Source organism: Cyanistes caeruleus, unplaced genomic scaffold (genome assembly GCF_971803275.1).
Source record: "Cyanistes caeruleus unplaced genomic scaffold, bCyaCae1.hap1.1 HAP1_SCAFFOLD_99, whole genome shotgun sequence".
In the NCBI taxonomy this organism is placed as follows: Eukaryota; Metazoa; Chordata; class Aves; order Passeriformes; family Paridae; genus Cyanistes; species Cyanistes caeruleus.
This window is the reverse complement of record NW_028255901.1, coordinates 658733-673951: the sequence shown is the minus strand read 5'-3', so window position 1 is coordinate 673951 and position 15219 is coordinate 658733. Positions and strand designations below refer to the sequence as shown.

At 54.2% G+C, this 15219-nt stretch overlaps 2 protein-coding genes across 2 annotated transcripts in view; one reads left to right on the top strand and one right to left on the bottom strand.

Moving 5' to 3' along the window:
- The window catches only part of LOC147646411 (uncharacterized), a 584263-nt gene that overhangs the window by 115184 nt on the left and 453860 nt on the right, over positions 1–15219 (top strand). The window contains 1 exon segment of the mRNA XM_086873464.1: positions 1376–1627. Within this exon segment, the coding sequence (XP_086729590.1) occupies positions 1376–1627 (252 nt within the window).
- Positions 9377–10312, bottom strand: LOC111945723 (olfactory receptor 14A16-like). Its single transcript, XM_023948387.2, has one exon. The coding sequence runs from the start codon at positions 10310–10312 to the stop codon at positions 9377–9379; it is 936 nt and encodes a 311-aa protein (XP_023804155.2).

Here is a 15219-nt window from a genome sequence, read left to right as displayed (position 1 = left end):
CAGGACCCCAAAGTGGGGAGCCCAGAGAGGGGGAGCGCCACAATTCAAAGGACCCTCAACAGCCTGGAGTGGGGCAGGGGGGACTCCTTGGACCTTCTGCACCCCAAAGCAGAGAGTAAGGGGATAAGGGACCATAGGAATCCAAAAAGCCCCATCATTCCTAAATGAGGAGATGGAAACGGGGGGAACGTTTTGGATTCCAGGCACTCCCAGCAACCTGGGGTAGGCAGGGACCGAGCAGACAAAGGAACCCCAGTGCAAGCTTGACCCCCAGCAGCTGGGACGGGGGGAATCCCCAAACCGCAACTGGGAGAGAACAGAGATGGGGAACTCCTGGGAGGCATTTTCAGGGCTGAATTTTGGTGTTTGGGGGGTTTTTATGGGCCCCAGATGCCCGGTGACTTCTAGAGATGAACTTGATCACGAGGAACACCCTAACCCAATGTACTCATGCATTGTATATTTCCGGAAACAAGGATTTCTCATTCCCAAACCTTGGCCAGATGGAGAGGGCAGCTGGGATGAAGAGGAAGATGCCCCAGGACACCCAGGCAGGTGAGGAGGAAGTCAGTGCCCCTTTCCCCCTCTCTCCTGCTCCATCTCCCAGCCCAGCCTGGCCCCCGGCTGCAGGACAACCCCGCTGCCGACGCCGTCCTGCCGGGGACGCGCTGGGGGGATCTCCTTCCCCTTCCCTCTGGCACGGAGGCAAATCCCATCCTCTCCTTGTCCTTGCTCCCCCAGACAAGGAGCTGAGGATGGAGACCAGGGAGGACAAATCCCCACGGCAGAACCTCATGGAAGAGGCCATTTTGAGCAGCTCCACACCACAGGAACCCAATGGGGAGGAAAATCCCTGGAGATCCCGCCGGAGGAGGGGCTCCAAACCCATCCCAGGGTGCTCTGAGGAGGAAAGACCCACCCTGTGCCGGGAAGGTGGCCGGAGATCCAGCCAGGGCTCTGAGCTGGTGGTCCATGAGCAGCTTCAGGATGGGGAGAAGCCCTACAAGTGCTTGGAGTGTGGGAAGAGCTTCAGGTCGAGCACCAAACTGATCTGCCACCAGATGATCCACACTGGGGAATGGGCCTACGAGTGTGGGGAATGTGGGAAGGGCTTCAGCTTTAACTCGCAACTCATCCGTCACCAGCGCATCCACACTGGGGAGAGGCCCTACGAGTGTCCCGAGTGTGGGAAGAGGTTTCAGAGGAGCTCCCATCTCCTCAGGCACCAGCGGATTCACACGGATGAGAGGCCCTTCTGCTGCCCCAAGTGCAGGAAAGGCTTCAAGCAAAATTCCCACCTCTTCAGGCACTGGCACATCCACACTGGGGAGAGGCCCTACGAGTGTTCTGAGTGTGGGAAGAGGTTTCAGACCAGCTCCACTCTCCTCGTGCACCAGCGGATTCACACGGATGAGAGGCCCTTCCGCTGCCCTGACTGTGGGGAGGGCTTCAAGCAAAACTCCCACCTCATCAGGCACCGGCGCATCCACACTGGGGAGAGGCCCTATGAGTGTGGGGAATGTGGGAAAAGCTTCAGCCAGAGCTCCAGCCTGATCAGCCACCAGAGGATCCACACCGGAGATCGGCCCTATGAGTGTGGGCAATGTGGGATGACCTTCAGCCGGAGGTCCCACCTCATCATCCACGAGCGCATCCACACAGGGGAGAGGCCCTACGAGTGTCTCCAGTGTGGGAAGAGGTTTCAGACCAGCTTCACTCTCCTCCTGCACCAGCGGATTCACACGGATGAGAGGCCTTTCCGCTGCCCCGACTGTGGGGAGGGCTTCAAGTGAAACTCCACCCTCATCACCCACCGGCGCATCCACACTGGGGAGAGGCCCTACAAGTGTGGGGAATGTGGGAAGAGCTTCTCAGACAAATCTAGCTTGGCCAGACACCAACGGAGGCACCAGTAAGGGAAGCCCTGTAAATGCCCCAAGTGCAGGAAGAGCTTTGTGCATTGCTCCAGTTTCATCCCCCCTTGGAGGACCGACGTTGGGCAGAGACCTGGTGATCCATGTTCCCTGTGATCCATACTGGGAAGACACCTGTACCTTTTCCTGCCTGTGGCAATGACATAATGTGGGATCAAAGAATGTGAGGGTCTGGCCATGCAACAAAAACTGAAAACCACACTCGGCTGACCAGCGCTGCTTCTCTTCCCCCTCCCCCCTCCACCGCGGCCTGGTCGGCCTGGAGAGGGGGGAGGAGGCCGAGACAGAGCCTTGTTACCTCTTCAAATGCCGGAAACCAGAGAGGGCAAGAGAATTCTGTCTGTACTTCTTAAGGGGGTGTTTACAAGTTGAATTCACTTTTTAATGGTCAGATCTGCTGTCAATTCTTGGAAATGACCGATAATTGGTCAGGAGGAAAAACTCCCATCAGCCACCAGCAGCTTCAACTTCCTCTCCCTCCAAGCTGTCTTAAAGGTAAAGCTACCCCATGACACCCTGTCATTATATTCAGTCCCATCTCAGGTCATTGCCAGGAGCAGGAAAAGGACTCTCTCTCTCACCAGAGAAGGGTGTCCTTTCTTGGCAGGAGGAAATACGTGTCCAGGAAGAGTCAGTGGTGTTTTAGTTTTCCCTGTGAATGGTCTTATCCTTTCTGTTACCAAAATTGTTTCTGTGTCTGTTTGTTCCTTATCCCGTTGCTGTTCTCAATAAATTGTTCTTATCCCAGCCTGGGATCTTTGCCTTTTGTGCTTTCCATGGGAGGTGGGAGGGAAGCAAGCAGCAGCGCGGTTTCAGCAGGAGCAGGAAATTGGGGAATGCCATTCCTGAAGCCCAGCCCGGGGAAACCGAGCATCCCAGCTGGTGCCAGGCCTGGTTGCCATGGCAGCAGCCTTGGGAGCGGGTCCCTGGCTGGGGGCTGCAGGAACCTCTTTACTCTGGTGCCCAGGGACAGGAGTGGAGGGAGTGGCTGGAGCTGAGGCGGGCAGGTTTAGGCTGGATGTGAGGAAAAGGTTTTTCCCGCGAGGCTGCTGGGGCACTGAACAGGCTCCCCAGGGAAGGCTCCCAGCTCCAGGGCTGGCTGAGCTCCAGCAGCGTTTGGCCAGCGCTGCCAGGCTCGGGCTGGGATTGTTGGGGTGTCCTGTGCAGGGACAGCAGTTGGACTGGAAGATCCCCATGGCTCCCTCCCAACTCAGCCAATTCTGTGGCTCTGTGATCCCATGAGCCTGGGGATGGGACTGCAAATGGTTGCCATGGCAATGGGCTCTGGCTCCAGGCCTGAGCTGGTATCCATGGCAACCACCCCTGGCATGGGGTCTCCATGGAGCTGCCAAGGGACTGATCATAGCAACAGGGGTTGTGATGGTTGTCATGGAAACAGACCATAACAATGGGGCAGATGTTGCCATGGGAACAGACCACAGCAGGGAGACAGCTCTGGTCAGGAGCAGCTCCTGAGCACAGCCCAGCAGGGCTGGGGCCCTGCCAGGGCAGCTCAGGGACACAGAGAGCAGGCCCAGACAGAGCTGCCAGGGGCTCAGCACTGGCAGGGGCTGTGGGATGTGCCAGAGGGGGCTGTGTCCCAGCAGCACCTCTGTGGCTGTGTCCTGGAGCCCCAGAGCAGCTGGGATGTCAGAAAGGGGCTGTGTGACAGTTCCGAGTGGGTTGTGTGAAGTCACAGATGGGGCTGTGACATCACAGAGTTTGTTGTGTGAGGTCACTGAGCAGCTATGGCATCATAGAAGGGATTCTGTGACATCAGTAATCAGGCTGTGACATCATGACATGGCTGTATGATATCATGGACCTGGTTGTGAGGTCAAAGTATGTGCTGTGACATTACAGGGTATCTGACATCACAGAGATGGTTGTGTGACATCACTGATGGGGTTATGACATCACGAAGTTGACTCTGGCATCATAAAGGATGGTGTGAGACCATTGAGCAGAGACTGCCATCATCGAAGGTGGCTCTGTGAAATGACAGACCAGCATGTGACATCACAGAACAGACTGTGACATCACGGGTTGAATTTTTGACATCACAGTCTTCTGTGACATCACAGTACCGCTGTATGGCAACACATGATAACATCCCAGAGTTGGCTCACTTAACAGAGCACAAACTTAACAGGACTTCAGTTATACCTTAACCTTAAATGAAACCTCAAATGTCACAATTTAGCAAAACAACAGCATTTACTGTATTTAACCTAATTTATAACCTATGACTTAGCAAATTTGCAGAGGAATAATACTAAACAGTATTTAAATTAGCTTATCATTTATATTAAACATAACAATGGAGCAAAAGAAGAACACTATGCAGCATTTAACTTAGCTTATACCTCATGACTTACCCTCACTCACAGGCCTGCCTGACTCAGATCTCCAAGGCACTCCAGCCCCTCCCAGAGCAGCATTTCTGCCACATTTGCCAGGGCACAGCACTGGTGTGTGCACACAGACACAAAGAGGCAGTGCAAGGCAGCTGTGAGAAATTCCCCTGCAGAGCAGGGAAATGCTCCCTGCGGATGCTTTGGCATCTCCCCAGCGGGCGAAGGGCTGAGCCTGGAGGTGTGGGGGGATCGGCCCAGGCTCCGTCCTTGTTCGGGGATGCCCCGAGTGCAGCAAACGAGAGAGTTCCCGGCTCACAGAGGCCCCACTCCGAGGGAGGTGGCTGGCCCAGGAGAGCTGCAAGGGGCTCCTTTTGGAGCGCTGTTTGTAGGGCCCCAAGAGAGGGGCTTCAGGCACAGCAATGTTTCATCCTGGCCGCACTTGGCATCAACAGCTTTCTTTGCAAGGCTGAGAACAGGGATGTTGTGCCACGCAGGGAACAGGAACAGTTCCCAGGGCTGCTCCTGAAGCAAGCAGGAGCTGCTTGGGCAGCAGCAGTGCCTGGGAGCAGACAGTGTTTCTGATGAGCTGCAGAGGAGCTGAGCCCAGGGGCTGTTGGCCAAGGCCCAGGCCCAAGGAGCATTTCTCAGCTGGCAGGGCGGCCTGAGAAGGGGAGGGGGGAATGCACCAGCACAGGGCCCCATGGAACCAAGGATCCATTGTGACATTGTGGGGCACCATGAAATAAACAAAGCATTGTGACACTGTGAGGCCTCATTGAACCAGTGAGACCATTGTGGTCCCCACAGAACCAAGAGGACCATTGGGATCCTGTGGGGCCTCGTGAAACCAAGAGTCCTTTGTGACACTGCAGGGCTGCATGGAACCAAAGGTCCAGGGTGACACTGAGGGGCCTCCTGTAATCAGTGGTCCAGGATGACACTGTGGAGCCAGAGGAGACCTTTGTGACACTGCAAACAGCCAAGGTCCATTGTGACATTTCAGGCCTCATGGAACAGAGGAGTCACGTGACATTGAGGGGCCTGTGGGACCACAGAGACCATTGTGACACTGCAAGGCCTCATGGAATCGCTGGCACCATTGTGTCACTGCAGGGCCTGATGGATCCTGAGGCCATTGTGACAACTCCATGGAATCAAGAGTCCACTGTGACACTGCAGGTCTTCTTATAATCAGTGCTCCACTATGACACTGCAGGATCCCATGGAATCACAGCACCATTGTGACACTGAAGGGCCCCATGGAAGTAAGGGTCCATTGTGACTCTATGGGGCCCCATAAAATCAAGGGAACACAGAACAGGTCTGGCTGGTTTGGCCTCCCAGGGGCCACCTGACTGGTCCAACTGACCTTGACATGTTGAGGGTCTCTTCTCATCTGCTACTGAAACACTGGGGAAGGCACTGTGAGTTCCTCCCTATGGGAAAGAACTGTCCTGCTTCTCCAGGCATCCATGGCCAAAATTTAGATTCCACCTCCAACATTCCCTACATCCAAAGCCTGCTCCCAGACAAAATCTGCCATCACTGGCAAGTTGGGCTGGCTTTGGCCTCCTGATGTCCAGCTCTCACCTGCCTTCCAAACCCTGGGGCTCTGTGCTTTCCTTCCTATAGAAAAGAATTGTCCTTCTCAGCCAGGTGCCCATGACCAAAATAGGGATTCCAGCTCCAGCTTTGCCTGTTGTGAGAGACTGGAGTAAATTGTTGGCTCAAAACATTTTGTGTTTCAAAGGGGAGGAAGGGGCAGGCCCAGCCTTGTCCTGCCCTGTAACCCCAGCACTGCACTGCCCTGGAACCCAAATCCCCCCAGAGCCTCTATCCCAGCCCAGCACTGTCTGCCAGTCCCTGGCACACCAAAGGCAATGCTCCACACCCACCTCTGGAGCCCCCAGCCCAGCTCCTGAGTGACCAAATGATCGGAAATCCCACCTGGGGAAAGGGCCCAGGAAGACCAAGGGGAACTTAAGGCTGACTACAAGGCAAACACACATCTTGACCCCGCCTCCTCTTGGAATTTCTATCTGAATGCTGCTGGAATCCAGGAGTTGGTATCTCTGTGTGTGTTTCTCTAAGGCTTTTTTGTCTTTCTTTCATTTTGTGTTTCCTATTTCTGTCCTCTTGCAGATTTTGAGAAACTTAAAATGAACAGGCTTAGAGTTTGTGGAGTTGAATGGGCCAAGTTAATGCTTTGAGAAGTTTTTTGTTTATTGACTGTCATATTAAACCATTTGTCAAAGTTTCTCTGATTTTCTATAGTTGCCAGTAAAGGCTGTTTTGTTGTTTTGAGCTCCTCAGAATCTCTTGCTGGTATTTCTCCAGTGCATCCAACTCAGAAGACACAAAAAATTGTAACTCCTTTTAAATGTCTCCTTGAGAGAGTTGTCTGGGGGACGAGGGTACTGCTTGGTGGCAGCCCTGCATTTCCCTCCTCCGGTCTTGGTCTCCAGCACAGCCATGGAGGCTCTTTGGGCTCTGGACTTTTCCTGCAGCCACCAAGAGAGGCTTAGTCCTGCCTTTGGCACAGCCAGCCCTGGCCAGCACAGGCCATGCACAGCAATTCCTTTTCTGTGCCTGGCCTTGCTGCCAGCCCTGGCAGCGGCTCCATGGCCCCTTTGTGCCCCGCTGGCCCAGCCATGGTGCCCCAGCCCCTGTGCAGACCCAGCCCAGGGCAGGAGCATTGCAGGTGGGCACGGCCCCTGTGCCGTGGTGCCCACAGCAGCCCTGGGGCTCTGTGCCCCATGGCCTCCCTGCTGGGCAGCCTCTCCCAGCTCCTGCAGAGCCTGTGGCACCTGTGGGCCTGCACACACAGCCCTGCCCCGGGCTCTGCCGGGCTCTGGGCCAGCACAGAGGCTGGGCAGGGCTGGCCATGGCCAGCAACAGGCCCTGAGCCCCACAGGAGGATGGAGCTGGGCCACGGCCAAACTCAGCACAAGCCAAACCTGGGGTCAGCAGCCAGGGCTGCCAACACCTGGGGACAGAACCTGGTGGTGACAAATGTCCTGGGTCCCCTCCCTGCTCTGCTCATGCCACCAAGGGCACAGAGCAGCCTCCTCTCTCAGCCACTTGCGTATTTTCAATCCCTTGCCCTGCAGGCGCTGTCCCTGCCCCACAAGGCCTGGGCCGAGTCCTGTCCCTCACGCTCACACAGGCTGAGATGGACACTGCTGGTTTCTCTGGCAGGCTCTTTGAGCCCAGCCCAGCTCCCTCCAGGCTGTCCCAGCTGCCCTGAGCTCTCAGCAGCACCAAGGGCCTCTCCCCAGCACAGCCCAGCCGGCTCTGGCCCCACAGCTCTGCTCAGGGCAGGCTGCTCTGGGCACTGCCCCACGGCCTCAGCCCCTCTGCAGGGCACAGCAGCAGCTGCAGCTCAGAGAGGCCTCAGCCCCAGCCATGGGGGAAGGTGCTTGGCCAAGGGAAAAGGAGGCTCCCTGGGTGCCCTGCTCCCCTCTCCCTGAGGTGCTCAGAGCTCTGCAGCCCCTCCTGCCATCCCATCTGCCCAGGCCAGCACAAGAGCCCTGGTCTTGGGGCCCTCAGGAGCTGCTCCTGCTCCAGGCCCAGGGCCCATCCCAAAGCTGGGATAGCCAGAAAGCTGTGCCCATTTCTGTTCATTCCTGTTCTAAGGAGGACGGATCCTCAGCCACCTGGAGAATGCTAATGAATTTTGCTACTCCAGAGGCCACCTCTTCCTTGGGCTCATGGAACCAAAAGGCCCCTGTGACACTGCAGGGCCTTGTGGAACCATGCAGAGCATTGTGACAGAGCAGGACCTCGTGTCATGATGGGGCCCTTGGGACACTGCAGGGCCCCATGGAACCAAGGGGCCAGTGTTGCTCCTCAGGGACTCACGGAATGAAGGAAACTTGTTTGAAACTGTGGTGCCCTTGGGACCAAGAGGCCATGGTGACACTGTGGAACCAAGGAGAGCATTGCTGCACTGAGAGACCTCATGGAACCAAGGATCCACTGGGACACTGCAGGGACCAAGGATCCAAGGGACTTTGTGATGCCAAGGGGTTCCATGGAACCAAAGGGACACTGTGACCCTGGGAGGCCTCATGGAATCCTGGAGACCATTGTGACACTCTAGGGCCCCATGGAACCGTGGTGACACCAGGTTGACTGGGAGTGTTGATGTGCTGCAGGGTATGAGGGCTCTGCACAGGGAGCTGGACAGGCTGGATCCAGGGCCCAAACCCAACAAGGTGAGGTTTAACAAGTCCAAGTGCCGGGTCCTGCACTTTGGCCACAACAACCCCTGCAGTGCTCCAGGCTGGGGACAGAGGGGCTGGACAGCAGCCAGGCAGAAAGGGAGCTGGGGCACTGATGGACAGCAGGCTGGGCATGAGCCAGCAGTGTGCCCAGGTGGCCAAGGAGGCCAATGGCTCCTGGCCTGGATCAGGAACGCTGTGGCCAGCAGGATCAGGGCAATGATTCTTCCCCTGTGCTTGGCACTGGTTGGGCTGCTCATGGGGGTTTTCTGTGCTGAGCTTTGGCCTGGCCGTGTTCTTGAGAGAGCCTGGGCAAGGAGCCTGGAGCCCCCAGGCCCTGCCCTGAGGCGTCAGCGCTGCCCCAGCAGTGCCCATGGCCTGTCCCTGCTGCAGCCCCGGCACTGCCACCCCCAGGGCTGTGCCCGGCCCCGAGAGCACTCGGGCCCTGCAGCAACACCAGGGCCAGGAGGGCAGCGGGGCAGTGGCACGGGAGCAGCACTGGCAACACCAAGTGCTGCTGCTCCTGGCCACAGCTGCTGTGCCAGCACTGATCTGCCCCCAGCTCTGCTCACAGACACTGCTGCTGCAGCTCCAGAGAAGGGAACAAAAGGGGCATCTCTGGAGAAAACTTTGCTGGGAGATCCTTTAATTCCTTTAAAGCCACAAAGAGAACAGCTCCTCATTGGCACTGTGCCCACAGGGAAAGTGGGGAGAATCCAAATGAGAAATGGCACAAAAAATTACATTTTATTTTGGACAATTTACAATAATAAAACAAAGAAAGAAACCTCCAAGACGAAATCAACACGAAGTATCAAAGATGACTTTTATTACAAATGATTTGCCGAAACTGGCCAGCAGTTTAATGTTTCTGAAACCATCCAGTCATCAGTGTCCACACTGCAGCCTTGAGCTCCTGGTTCCTCAGGCTGTAGATGAGGGGGTTCAGGACTGGAGGCACCACTGAGTACAAAACTGACACTGCCAGATCCAGGGATGGGGAGGAGATGGAGGGGGGCTTCAGGTGAGCAAATGTACCAGTGCTGAGGAACAGGGAGACCACAGCCAGGTGAGGGAGGCAGGTGGAAAAGGCTTTGTGCCTTTGTCCCTGCTCAGAGGGGATCCTCAGCACGGCCCTGAAGATCTGCACATAGGAGAAAACAATGAACACAAAACAACCTAAAGTTAAACACACACCAACAGCAAGAAGCCCATGTTCCCTGAGGTAGGATTTGGAGCAGGAGAGCTTGAGGATCTGGGGCACCTCACAGAAGAACTGGTCCAGGGCATTGCCATGGCACAGGGGCAGGGAAAATGTATTGGCTGTGTGCATGAGAGCAGTGAGAAAGGCACTGGGCCAGGCAGCTGCTGCCATGTGGGCACAAGCTCTGCTGCCCAGGAGGGTCCCGTAGTGCAGGGGTTTGCAGATGGACACGTAGCGGTCGTAGCACATGATGGTCAGGAGATAAAATTCTGCTGAGATGAAGAAGAGAAAGAAAAAGAGCTGTGCAGCACATCCTGTGTAGGAGATGTGTCTGGTGTCCCAGAGGGAATTGTGCATGGCTTTGGGCACAGTGGTGCAGATGGAGCCCAGGTCAGTGAGGGCCAGGTTGAGCAGGAAGAAGAACATGGGGCTGTGCAGGTGGTGGCTGCAGGCTACGGCGCTGATGATGAGGCCGTTGCCCAGGAGGGCAGCCAGGGAGATGCCCAGGAAGAGGCAGAAGTGCAGGAGCTGCAGCTGCCGCGTGTCTGCCAATGCCAGCAGGAGGAAGTGGCTGATGGAGCTGCTGTTGGACATTTGCTGTGGCTGCACATGGGGACCTGTTCATGAAGAAAAAGAGCAGTGACAAATCAGGAGAGACTGGGACTCACCCAGCCTTGTTCCTGCTCTGGGAAAACCATCACCCAGGCCCTTGACTGATCTCCAGCTGTGCTGTCTGAGTGTGCCAGGAGCAGCCAGGCCCATGCTTGGGGGCTCTCCAGGAGCCATCCCTGCCCTGCTGCCCTGGGTTTGTGGCCATGCGGCAGAGGGACAAGGCTGGAAATTCAGGGTATATTCAGGGGAATCAATCCTAATGCAGAAGGGCTTGGTAGCATCTGCACAACACTTGTAAAGGAAATAGGTGGTAGGAGTTTGTTTTAGAAATTCTTTTCCTGCCCACAAACCATTCCTGGTTCTCTGAGGTCAGAAATCCCCAGCATTTCTGCTGCACTCAGAATTTCCCACTGAGACAAGAGAGGCAAAGGATTCCCTGTGGCTTAGGGAAGGTGAGGGGCTGGATGGGCTTGTTCCCAACTGCCCTGGGTTTGCACCTTTGGCTGGAATCAGAGCACAGTCACACTCCTGTGTCACCCTGGCATAAACCAGACCCTGCCCAGAGCAGAGGGATCCCTGAATGTCTCACCCTCTCTAAAGGTCTCTGGGCAAGGTCTCAGCACCCCCCTCTGCCAAGGACACTCACGGCTCCCTTGGCAGAGCCAACAGCATTTCCTCAGCTGTGGCATCTCTGCCCTTCCCCGTGGGACATTCAGGGAACTCTGAGAGGCTCTGGCACAGATTTGCAGCCAGGAGGGCAGCTCAGAGCTTGGAAGGACACAGCAAGGAGATCCCCAGGTGTGCCCATGATGGGATCTCAGGGAGGGAGCTCAGCTCCTTCCCCTTTGCCATGGACTGCTTTGCCCACAGCCCCACAGGTCACAGGGAAGCTGGGACACCCCATTCCCATGGACACCCCTGCCTGGCAGCAATCCCAAGGGCAGGGCCTGACTCAGCTGCTGCAGATGCCAGAGCCTCCCTGAGAGCCCCAGATACCAATGACAATATCAGAGCAGTGCATTTAGGCTGTTTAGGAGGCTCCCAGCAGAGAGACTGAGCACCCAAACTTACAATTCTGACATCTCTGTACATGTTCAAACATTACTTTGCTGTTCCTGGTGTGTCACTTTCAACTCAGAATGTTCTGTGATTCTGGGATTACAATTCCTCTTCTGCTTCTCTCATCCCCTTCATTGTCTATAATCAAAAGAGAAAAAAACCCCAAACCTTTGCAACAGTGTTAGAACAGTAAAGTAAAAACCAGACCTTTATTGGAAACTTCCATGTATCCCAGTGGGGATGGGGTGCACCCGGGCCCTTATTTCAACAATTTCTTAAGGTTGATTAATTAGGATATTTAACAGAAACATTCAATAGGAGATTCAGCTGCCCCAGTTACACACCCCTGAGTCAACCCATTGGAGTAGGTCGAAGGGTTTCTATGCCCCACTTTTTGTTATGACTGCTCACATTCTGGTTACAAAACAAAATGTTCTTCTTGTAGCTCCTCTCCCTGATGATAAGACAATACAGTATTGCAGAAATCTATTTAGAAGATCAGATTATTTTTCTAAAATCTAAGAGAAAGGTTAGGAAATATATTAGAGTTAATTAAGGATAATAGTTGTCCTTAATTATAATATAAATGTAATATAATATAATATAATATAATAGTATAGTATAGTATAGTATAGTATAGTATAGTATAGTATATAATAATAGTTTAATAGAGTTAATTAAGAATTAAAATTTAATAATTACATAATAATAGTTTACAGATCTAAAAATATATTAAAAATGCATAAAAAGCAAAAATCTTTTTGCTATCATCTCAACTTTCCCACCCTGCTTAAAGAAAGAAATTGAAAATAGTCTCAGGAAAGCTCCTGATCTTTACATCAATCCCAGGCTCACCTTCTTTTAGGAAGTGTCCTCTGGAGCTGTGTCCAGGCTGGACTGGAGCTGGGAGCAGCCCTGCCCCACACAGCCCCTCTCAGCAGCAGCCCCTGCCCTGCTCAGGGTGGCTCCTTCCCCCCACAGCTTCTCCCCAGCGCTGGGAGCAGCTCCCCGGGCCGGCTGAGAGCTGTCCCTGGCAGGCAGCAGAGTCCCTGCCCCAGCACAGCGCCCTGGGCTGCAGGACCCTGCTCTGCAGGACAGCCCTGGGCACCCCTGGCTGCTCTGCACAAGGGACAGGCAGAGAATGTACTCACAGAGTCTGTAGGCACTGGCATGTTCCAGCTTGAGGAGATGCCTCCAGGAGCTGCAGCTGCATTGTCCTGCAGCCAGAGGCTTCCTGTGTCAAGGGCTGGCAGGGATTCTGCCCCAGGCACTTCTCAGCACCTTCCCAGCCCTGACCGATTGAAGCTCTCTGTGCCTCTGGGCTGTGCCCAGGGTGGCTGCAGGCAGTGCCCCAGCCCTGCTGGGCTGGCAGAAGAGCTGCTCAGCAAGAGAAATGTGCTTTTGAAGCTCTTCTTGGTTTCCAGGAGCTGCCTCTGTGCCAGGAGCCCGGCCCAGCTCAGCAGCAGAGACACAGCAGCAGGACTTTAATGAGCCCCTTGGGGCTTTGTGCTGAGGCCCTGAACATCAGTCCCTGACAGGGAGGGGAAGAAAGCTCTCAAGAACTCCAAGTCAGAATCCAACTCCAAAGTTTCTTTTCCTTTTAATGGGTCCCACTGAGGGACATGACTGAGAAAGTGTCCCCAGGCCCCAGGCAGAGCAGAGAACTGGAGGCACTGATGACAGCTGGGGACAAAGAGAAGCCAAGGCTTGGTGCCCTGGGCCACAGCAGCCAATGCTGTGCCAGCAAGGGCTGTGAGGAGACACCTTGTCCTGAGGCCCTGGGGCCTCCTGGCACAGCCCCAGCAAGGCTGGCCACTGTCACCCCCTTGGCCTGCCCTCAGCATCCCCCCTAGCCCACATGCCAGTGGCCTCAGGGATCTGCTGGAAGGAGTCCCTGGGGAGCCTTGCTCAGGAATGGCCCTGGGGGCTCCTTCATGCTCCCAGGGACTGCAGCTTTTTCAAAGGACTTTGGCTTTTGCCTTGGAGTCTCTGAGAGCTTTGTGCAATCCTGGCCTCCAATTATCTGCTGTAATTAGTCCCTTGAGAGGCTTTGTCAGTAACAACACTCAGTGGGGCTCATTAATGCTTCAAGGTACTTCAGGTTCTTAAGGCACTTTCCTTTTTCCTTCCCACCCTGAGTCTCTGAGAAGTTTGTGCAATCCTGGCCCCAATTATCTGCTTTAACGAGTCCCTTGGGAGCTTTGCATTGACACTCAGTGGGGCTCATCAATACTTTGAGATACTCAGGGCTTTTTCAGCTACTTTGGATTTTCCTTTCCACACTGAGTCTCTGGGAGGTTTTTGTGCAATCCTGGCCTCCAGTTCTCTCCTCCAAGGAGTCCATGAGGAGCCTGTGTTGGGGATGGACCTCAGTGGCACCCATTAATGCTTGGAGACACTTTGGGTTTTTCCTCTGACTTGGACTCCTGGAAAGGTTTGTGCAGTCTCCTCTCAGGTCCTGAAGTTGAAGGGCTCAGCTCCAAATACACCATGGGGCTCATTAGGATCAAGCAAATCCTAACAAACCATGGCTGTGCCTTGATTTCCCTCTGGTCTGGTGCAGTTCTCAGGAAAGTTTCCTACAATAGTTCTGGAGAAATAGCTTGAAGAACTTCTAAGAAATATGTATTCCTGTTTCAAAGGGTGTCTTTTATTCCTGTTCTCTTTAGAGCAGAGATGATTGCAGCATTCAGTGATGGATATTGATCCAGGGTCTCTCCTAAGGAGGTGTGGCCAGGTCAGAGAAGCTGTGCCTTGAGGTCTGACCCAGTGGGGACAACCTTGCTCCACATTCCCCAGCCCCATCCTGTCTCTCCTCACTCTCCTGGGACCTGCTTTGCTCACAGAACTGGCTGCACTCAGGCAAAGAGGGGTTTTCCTTCTTTGATTTTAGCAATCTAAAACTGCTGAGTTTCCCCATGGCAAACAGACACCCTCCTCAAGTGTGTGCCAAGCCCAAGGTGCCACCAAGGAGGTTCCCCTTCCCCAAGGCAGAGCCACACAAGGAATGTTTCAGACACACAGGGAGTTCTACAATAAACACAGCCCCAGAGTTGTCTGAAGGCAGAATTAGAGCAGCTGCTGAAGGACAGACAAGCTTTGAACTCCTTGCAGCTGAAAGCAGCAAGTGGGTTGTTGGGAGGTGTGTGAGTGAGGCAAGAGTGAGGGAAGGGAAATGCAGAGAGCCCTGGAAGTGTTTCTGTGCAGACAGGCTGCTGCAAGGGCAGCGTTGGACTTCTCTGGGGGGAACTGTGAAGGAGGTCGGGGCAGAGTGACCTCCCCAGTGACCTCGAGATGTCACACAGCCACCTGGGATGTCACAGCCCACTCAGTGGTGTCACACTATAGAGGAATGGCTAGAGAGCAAAGGTCATATTCCCATGCAGCAGTTAGCTGGGAAAGAATTAGACAATAGAGTACAGTTGGTGTGAGATGTTGCAAAGTCAGGAAGGCCTTGCTGATAACTGTTAACTGAGAACAGGACGCTGTGATCAGAAGAATGTGAATTCAGCATAGATGAGCGATCACAGGAATGTAGAATTAGGTGGAGTTGACCTTAAATGAAGTATCCAATAATGAGCTTGCTTTTTGCACTATGTATGAGCCTAATTATTGATGCTATATAAGTGGTGTTAGAGTTACCAATAAACGAGACTTGCTGATCATTCATATTGAGTGCTGCATTTCTCCCACCGAACTCATCATCACACAACCTGCCCTGGGATGTCACACCACCTTTCTGTGATGTCATGTCTCTTCCTATATGCCACAAAAACACCTTGTGATGTCACATAGCGTTCTGTGATGTCAAACAGCCACATTTGATGTCA

Coding starts and splice junctions, on each gene's coding strand:
- LOC111945723 (XM_023948387.2), bottom strand. CDS start 10,312: ATGTCCAACAGCAGCTCCATCAGCCACTTCCTCCTGCTGGCATTGGCA.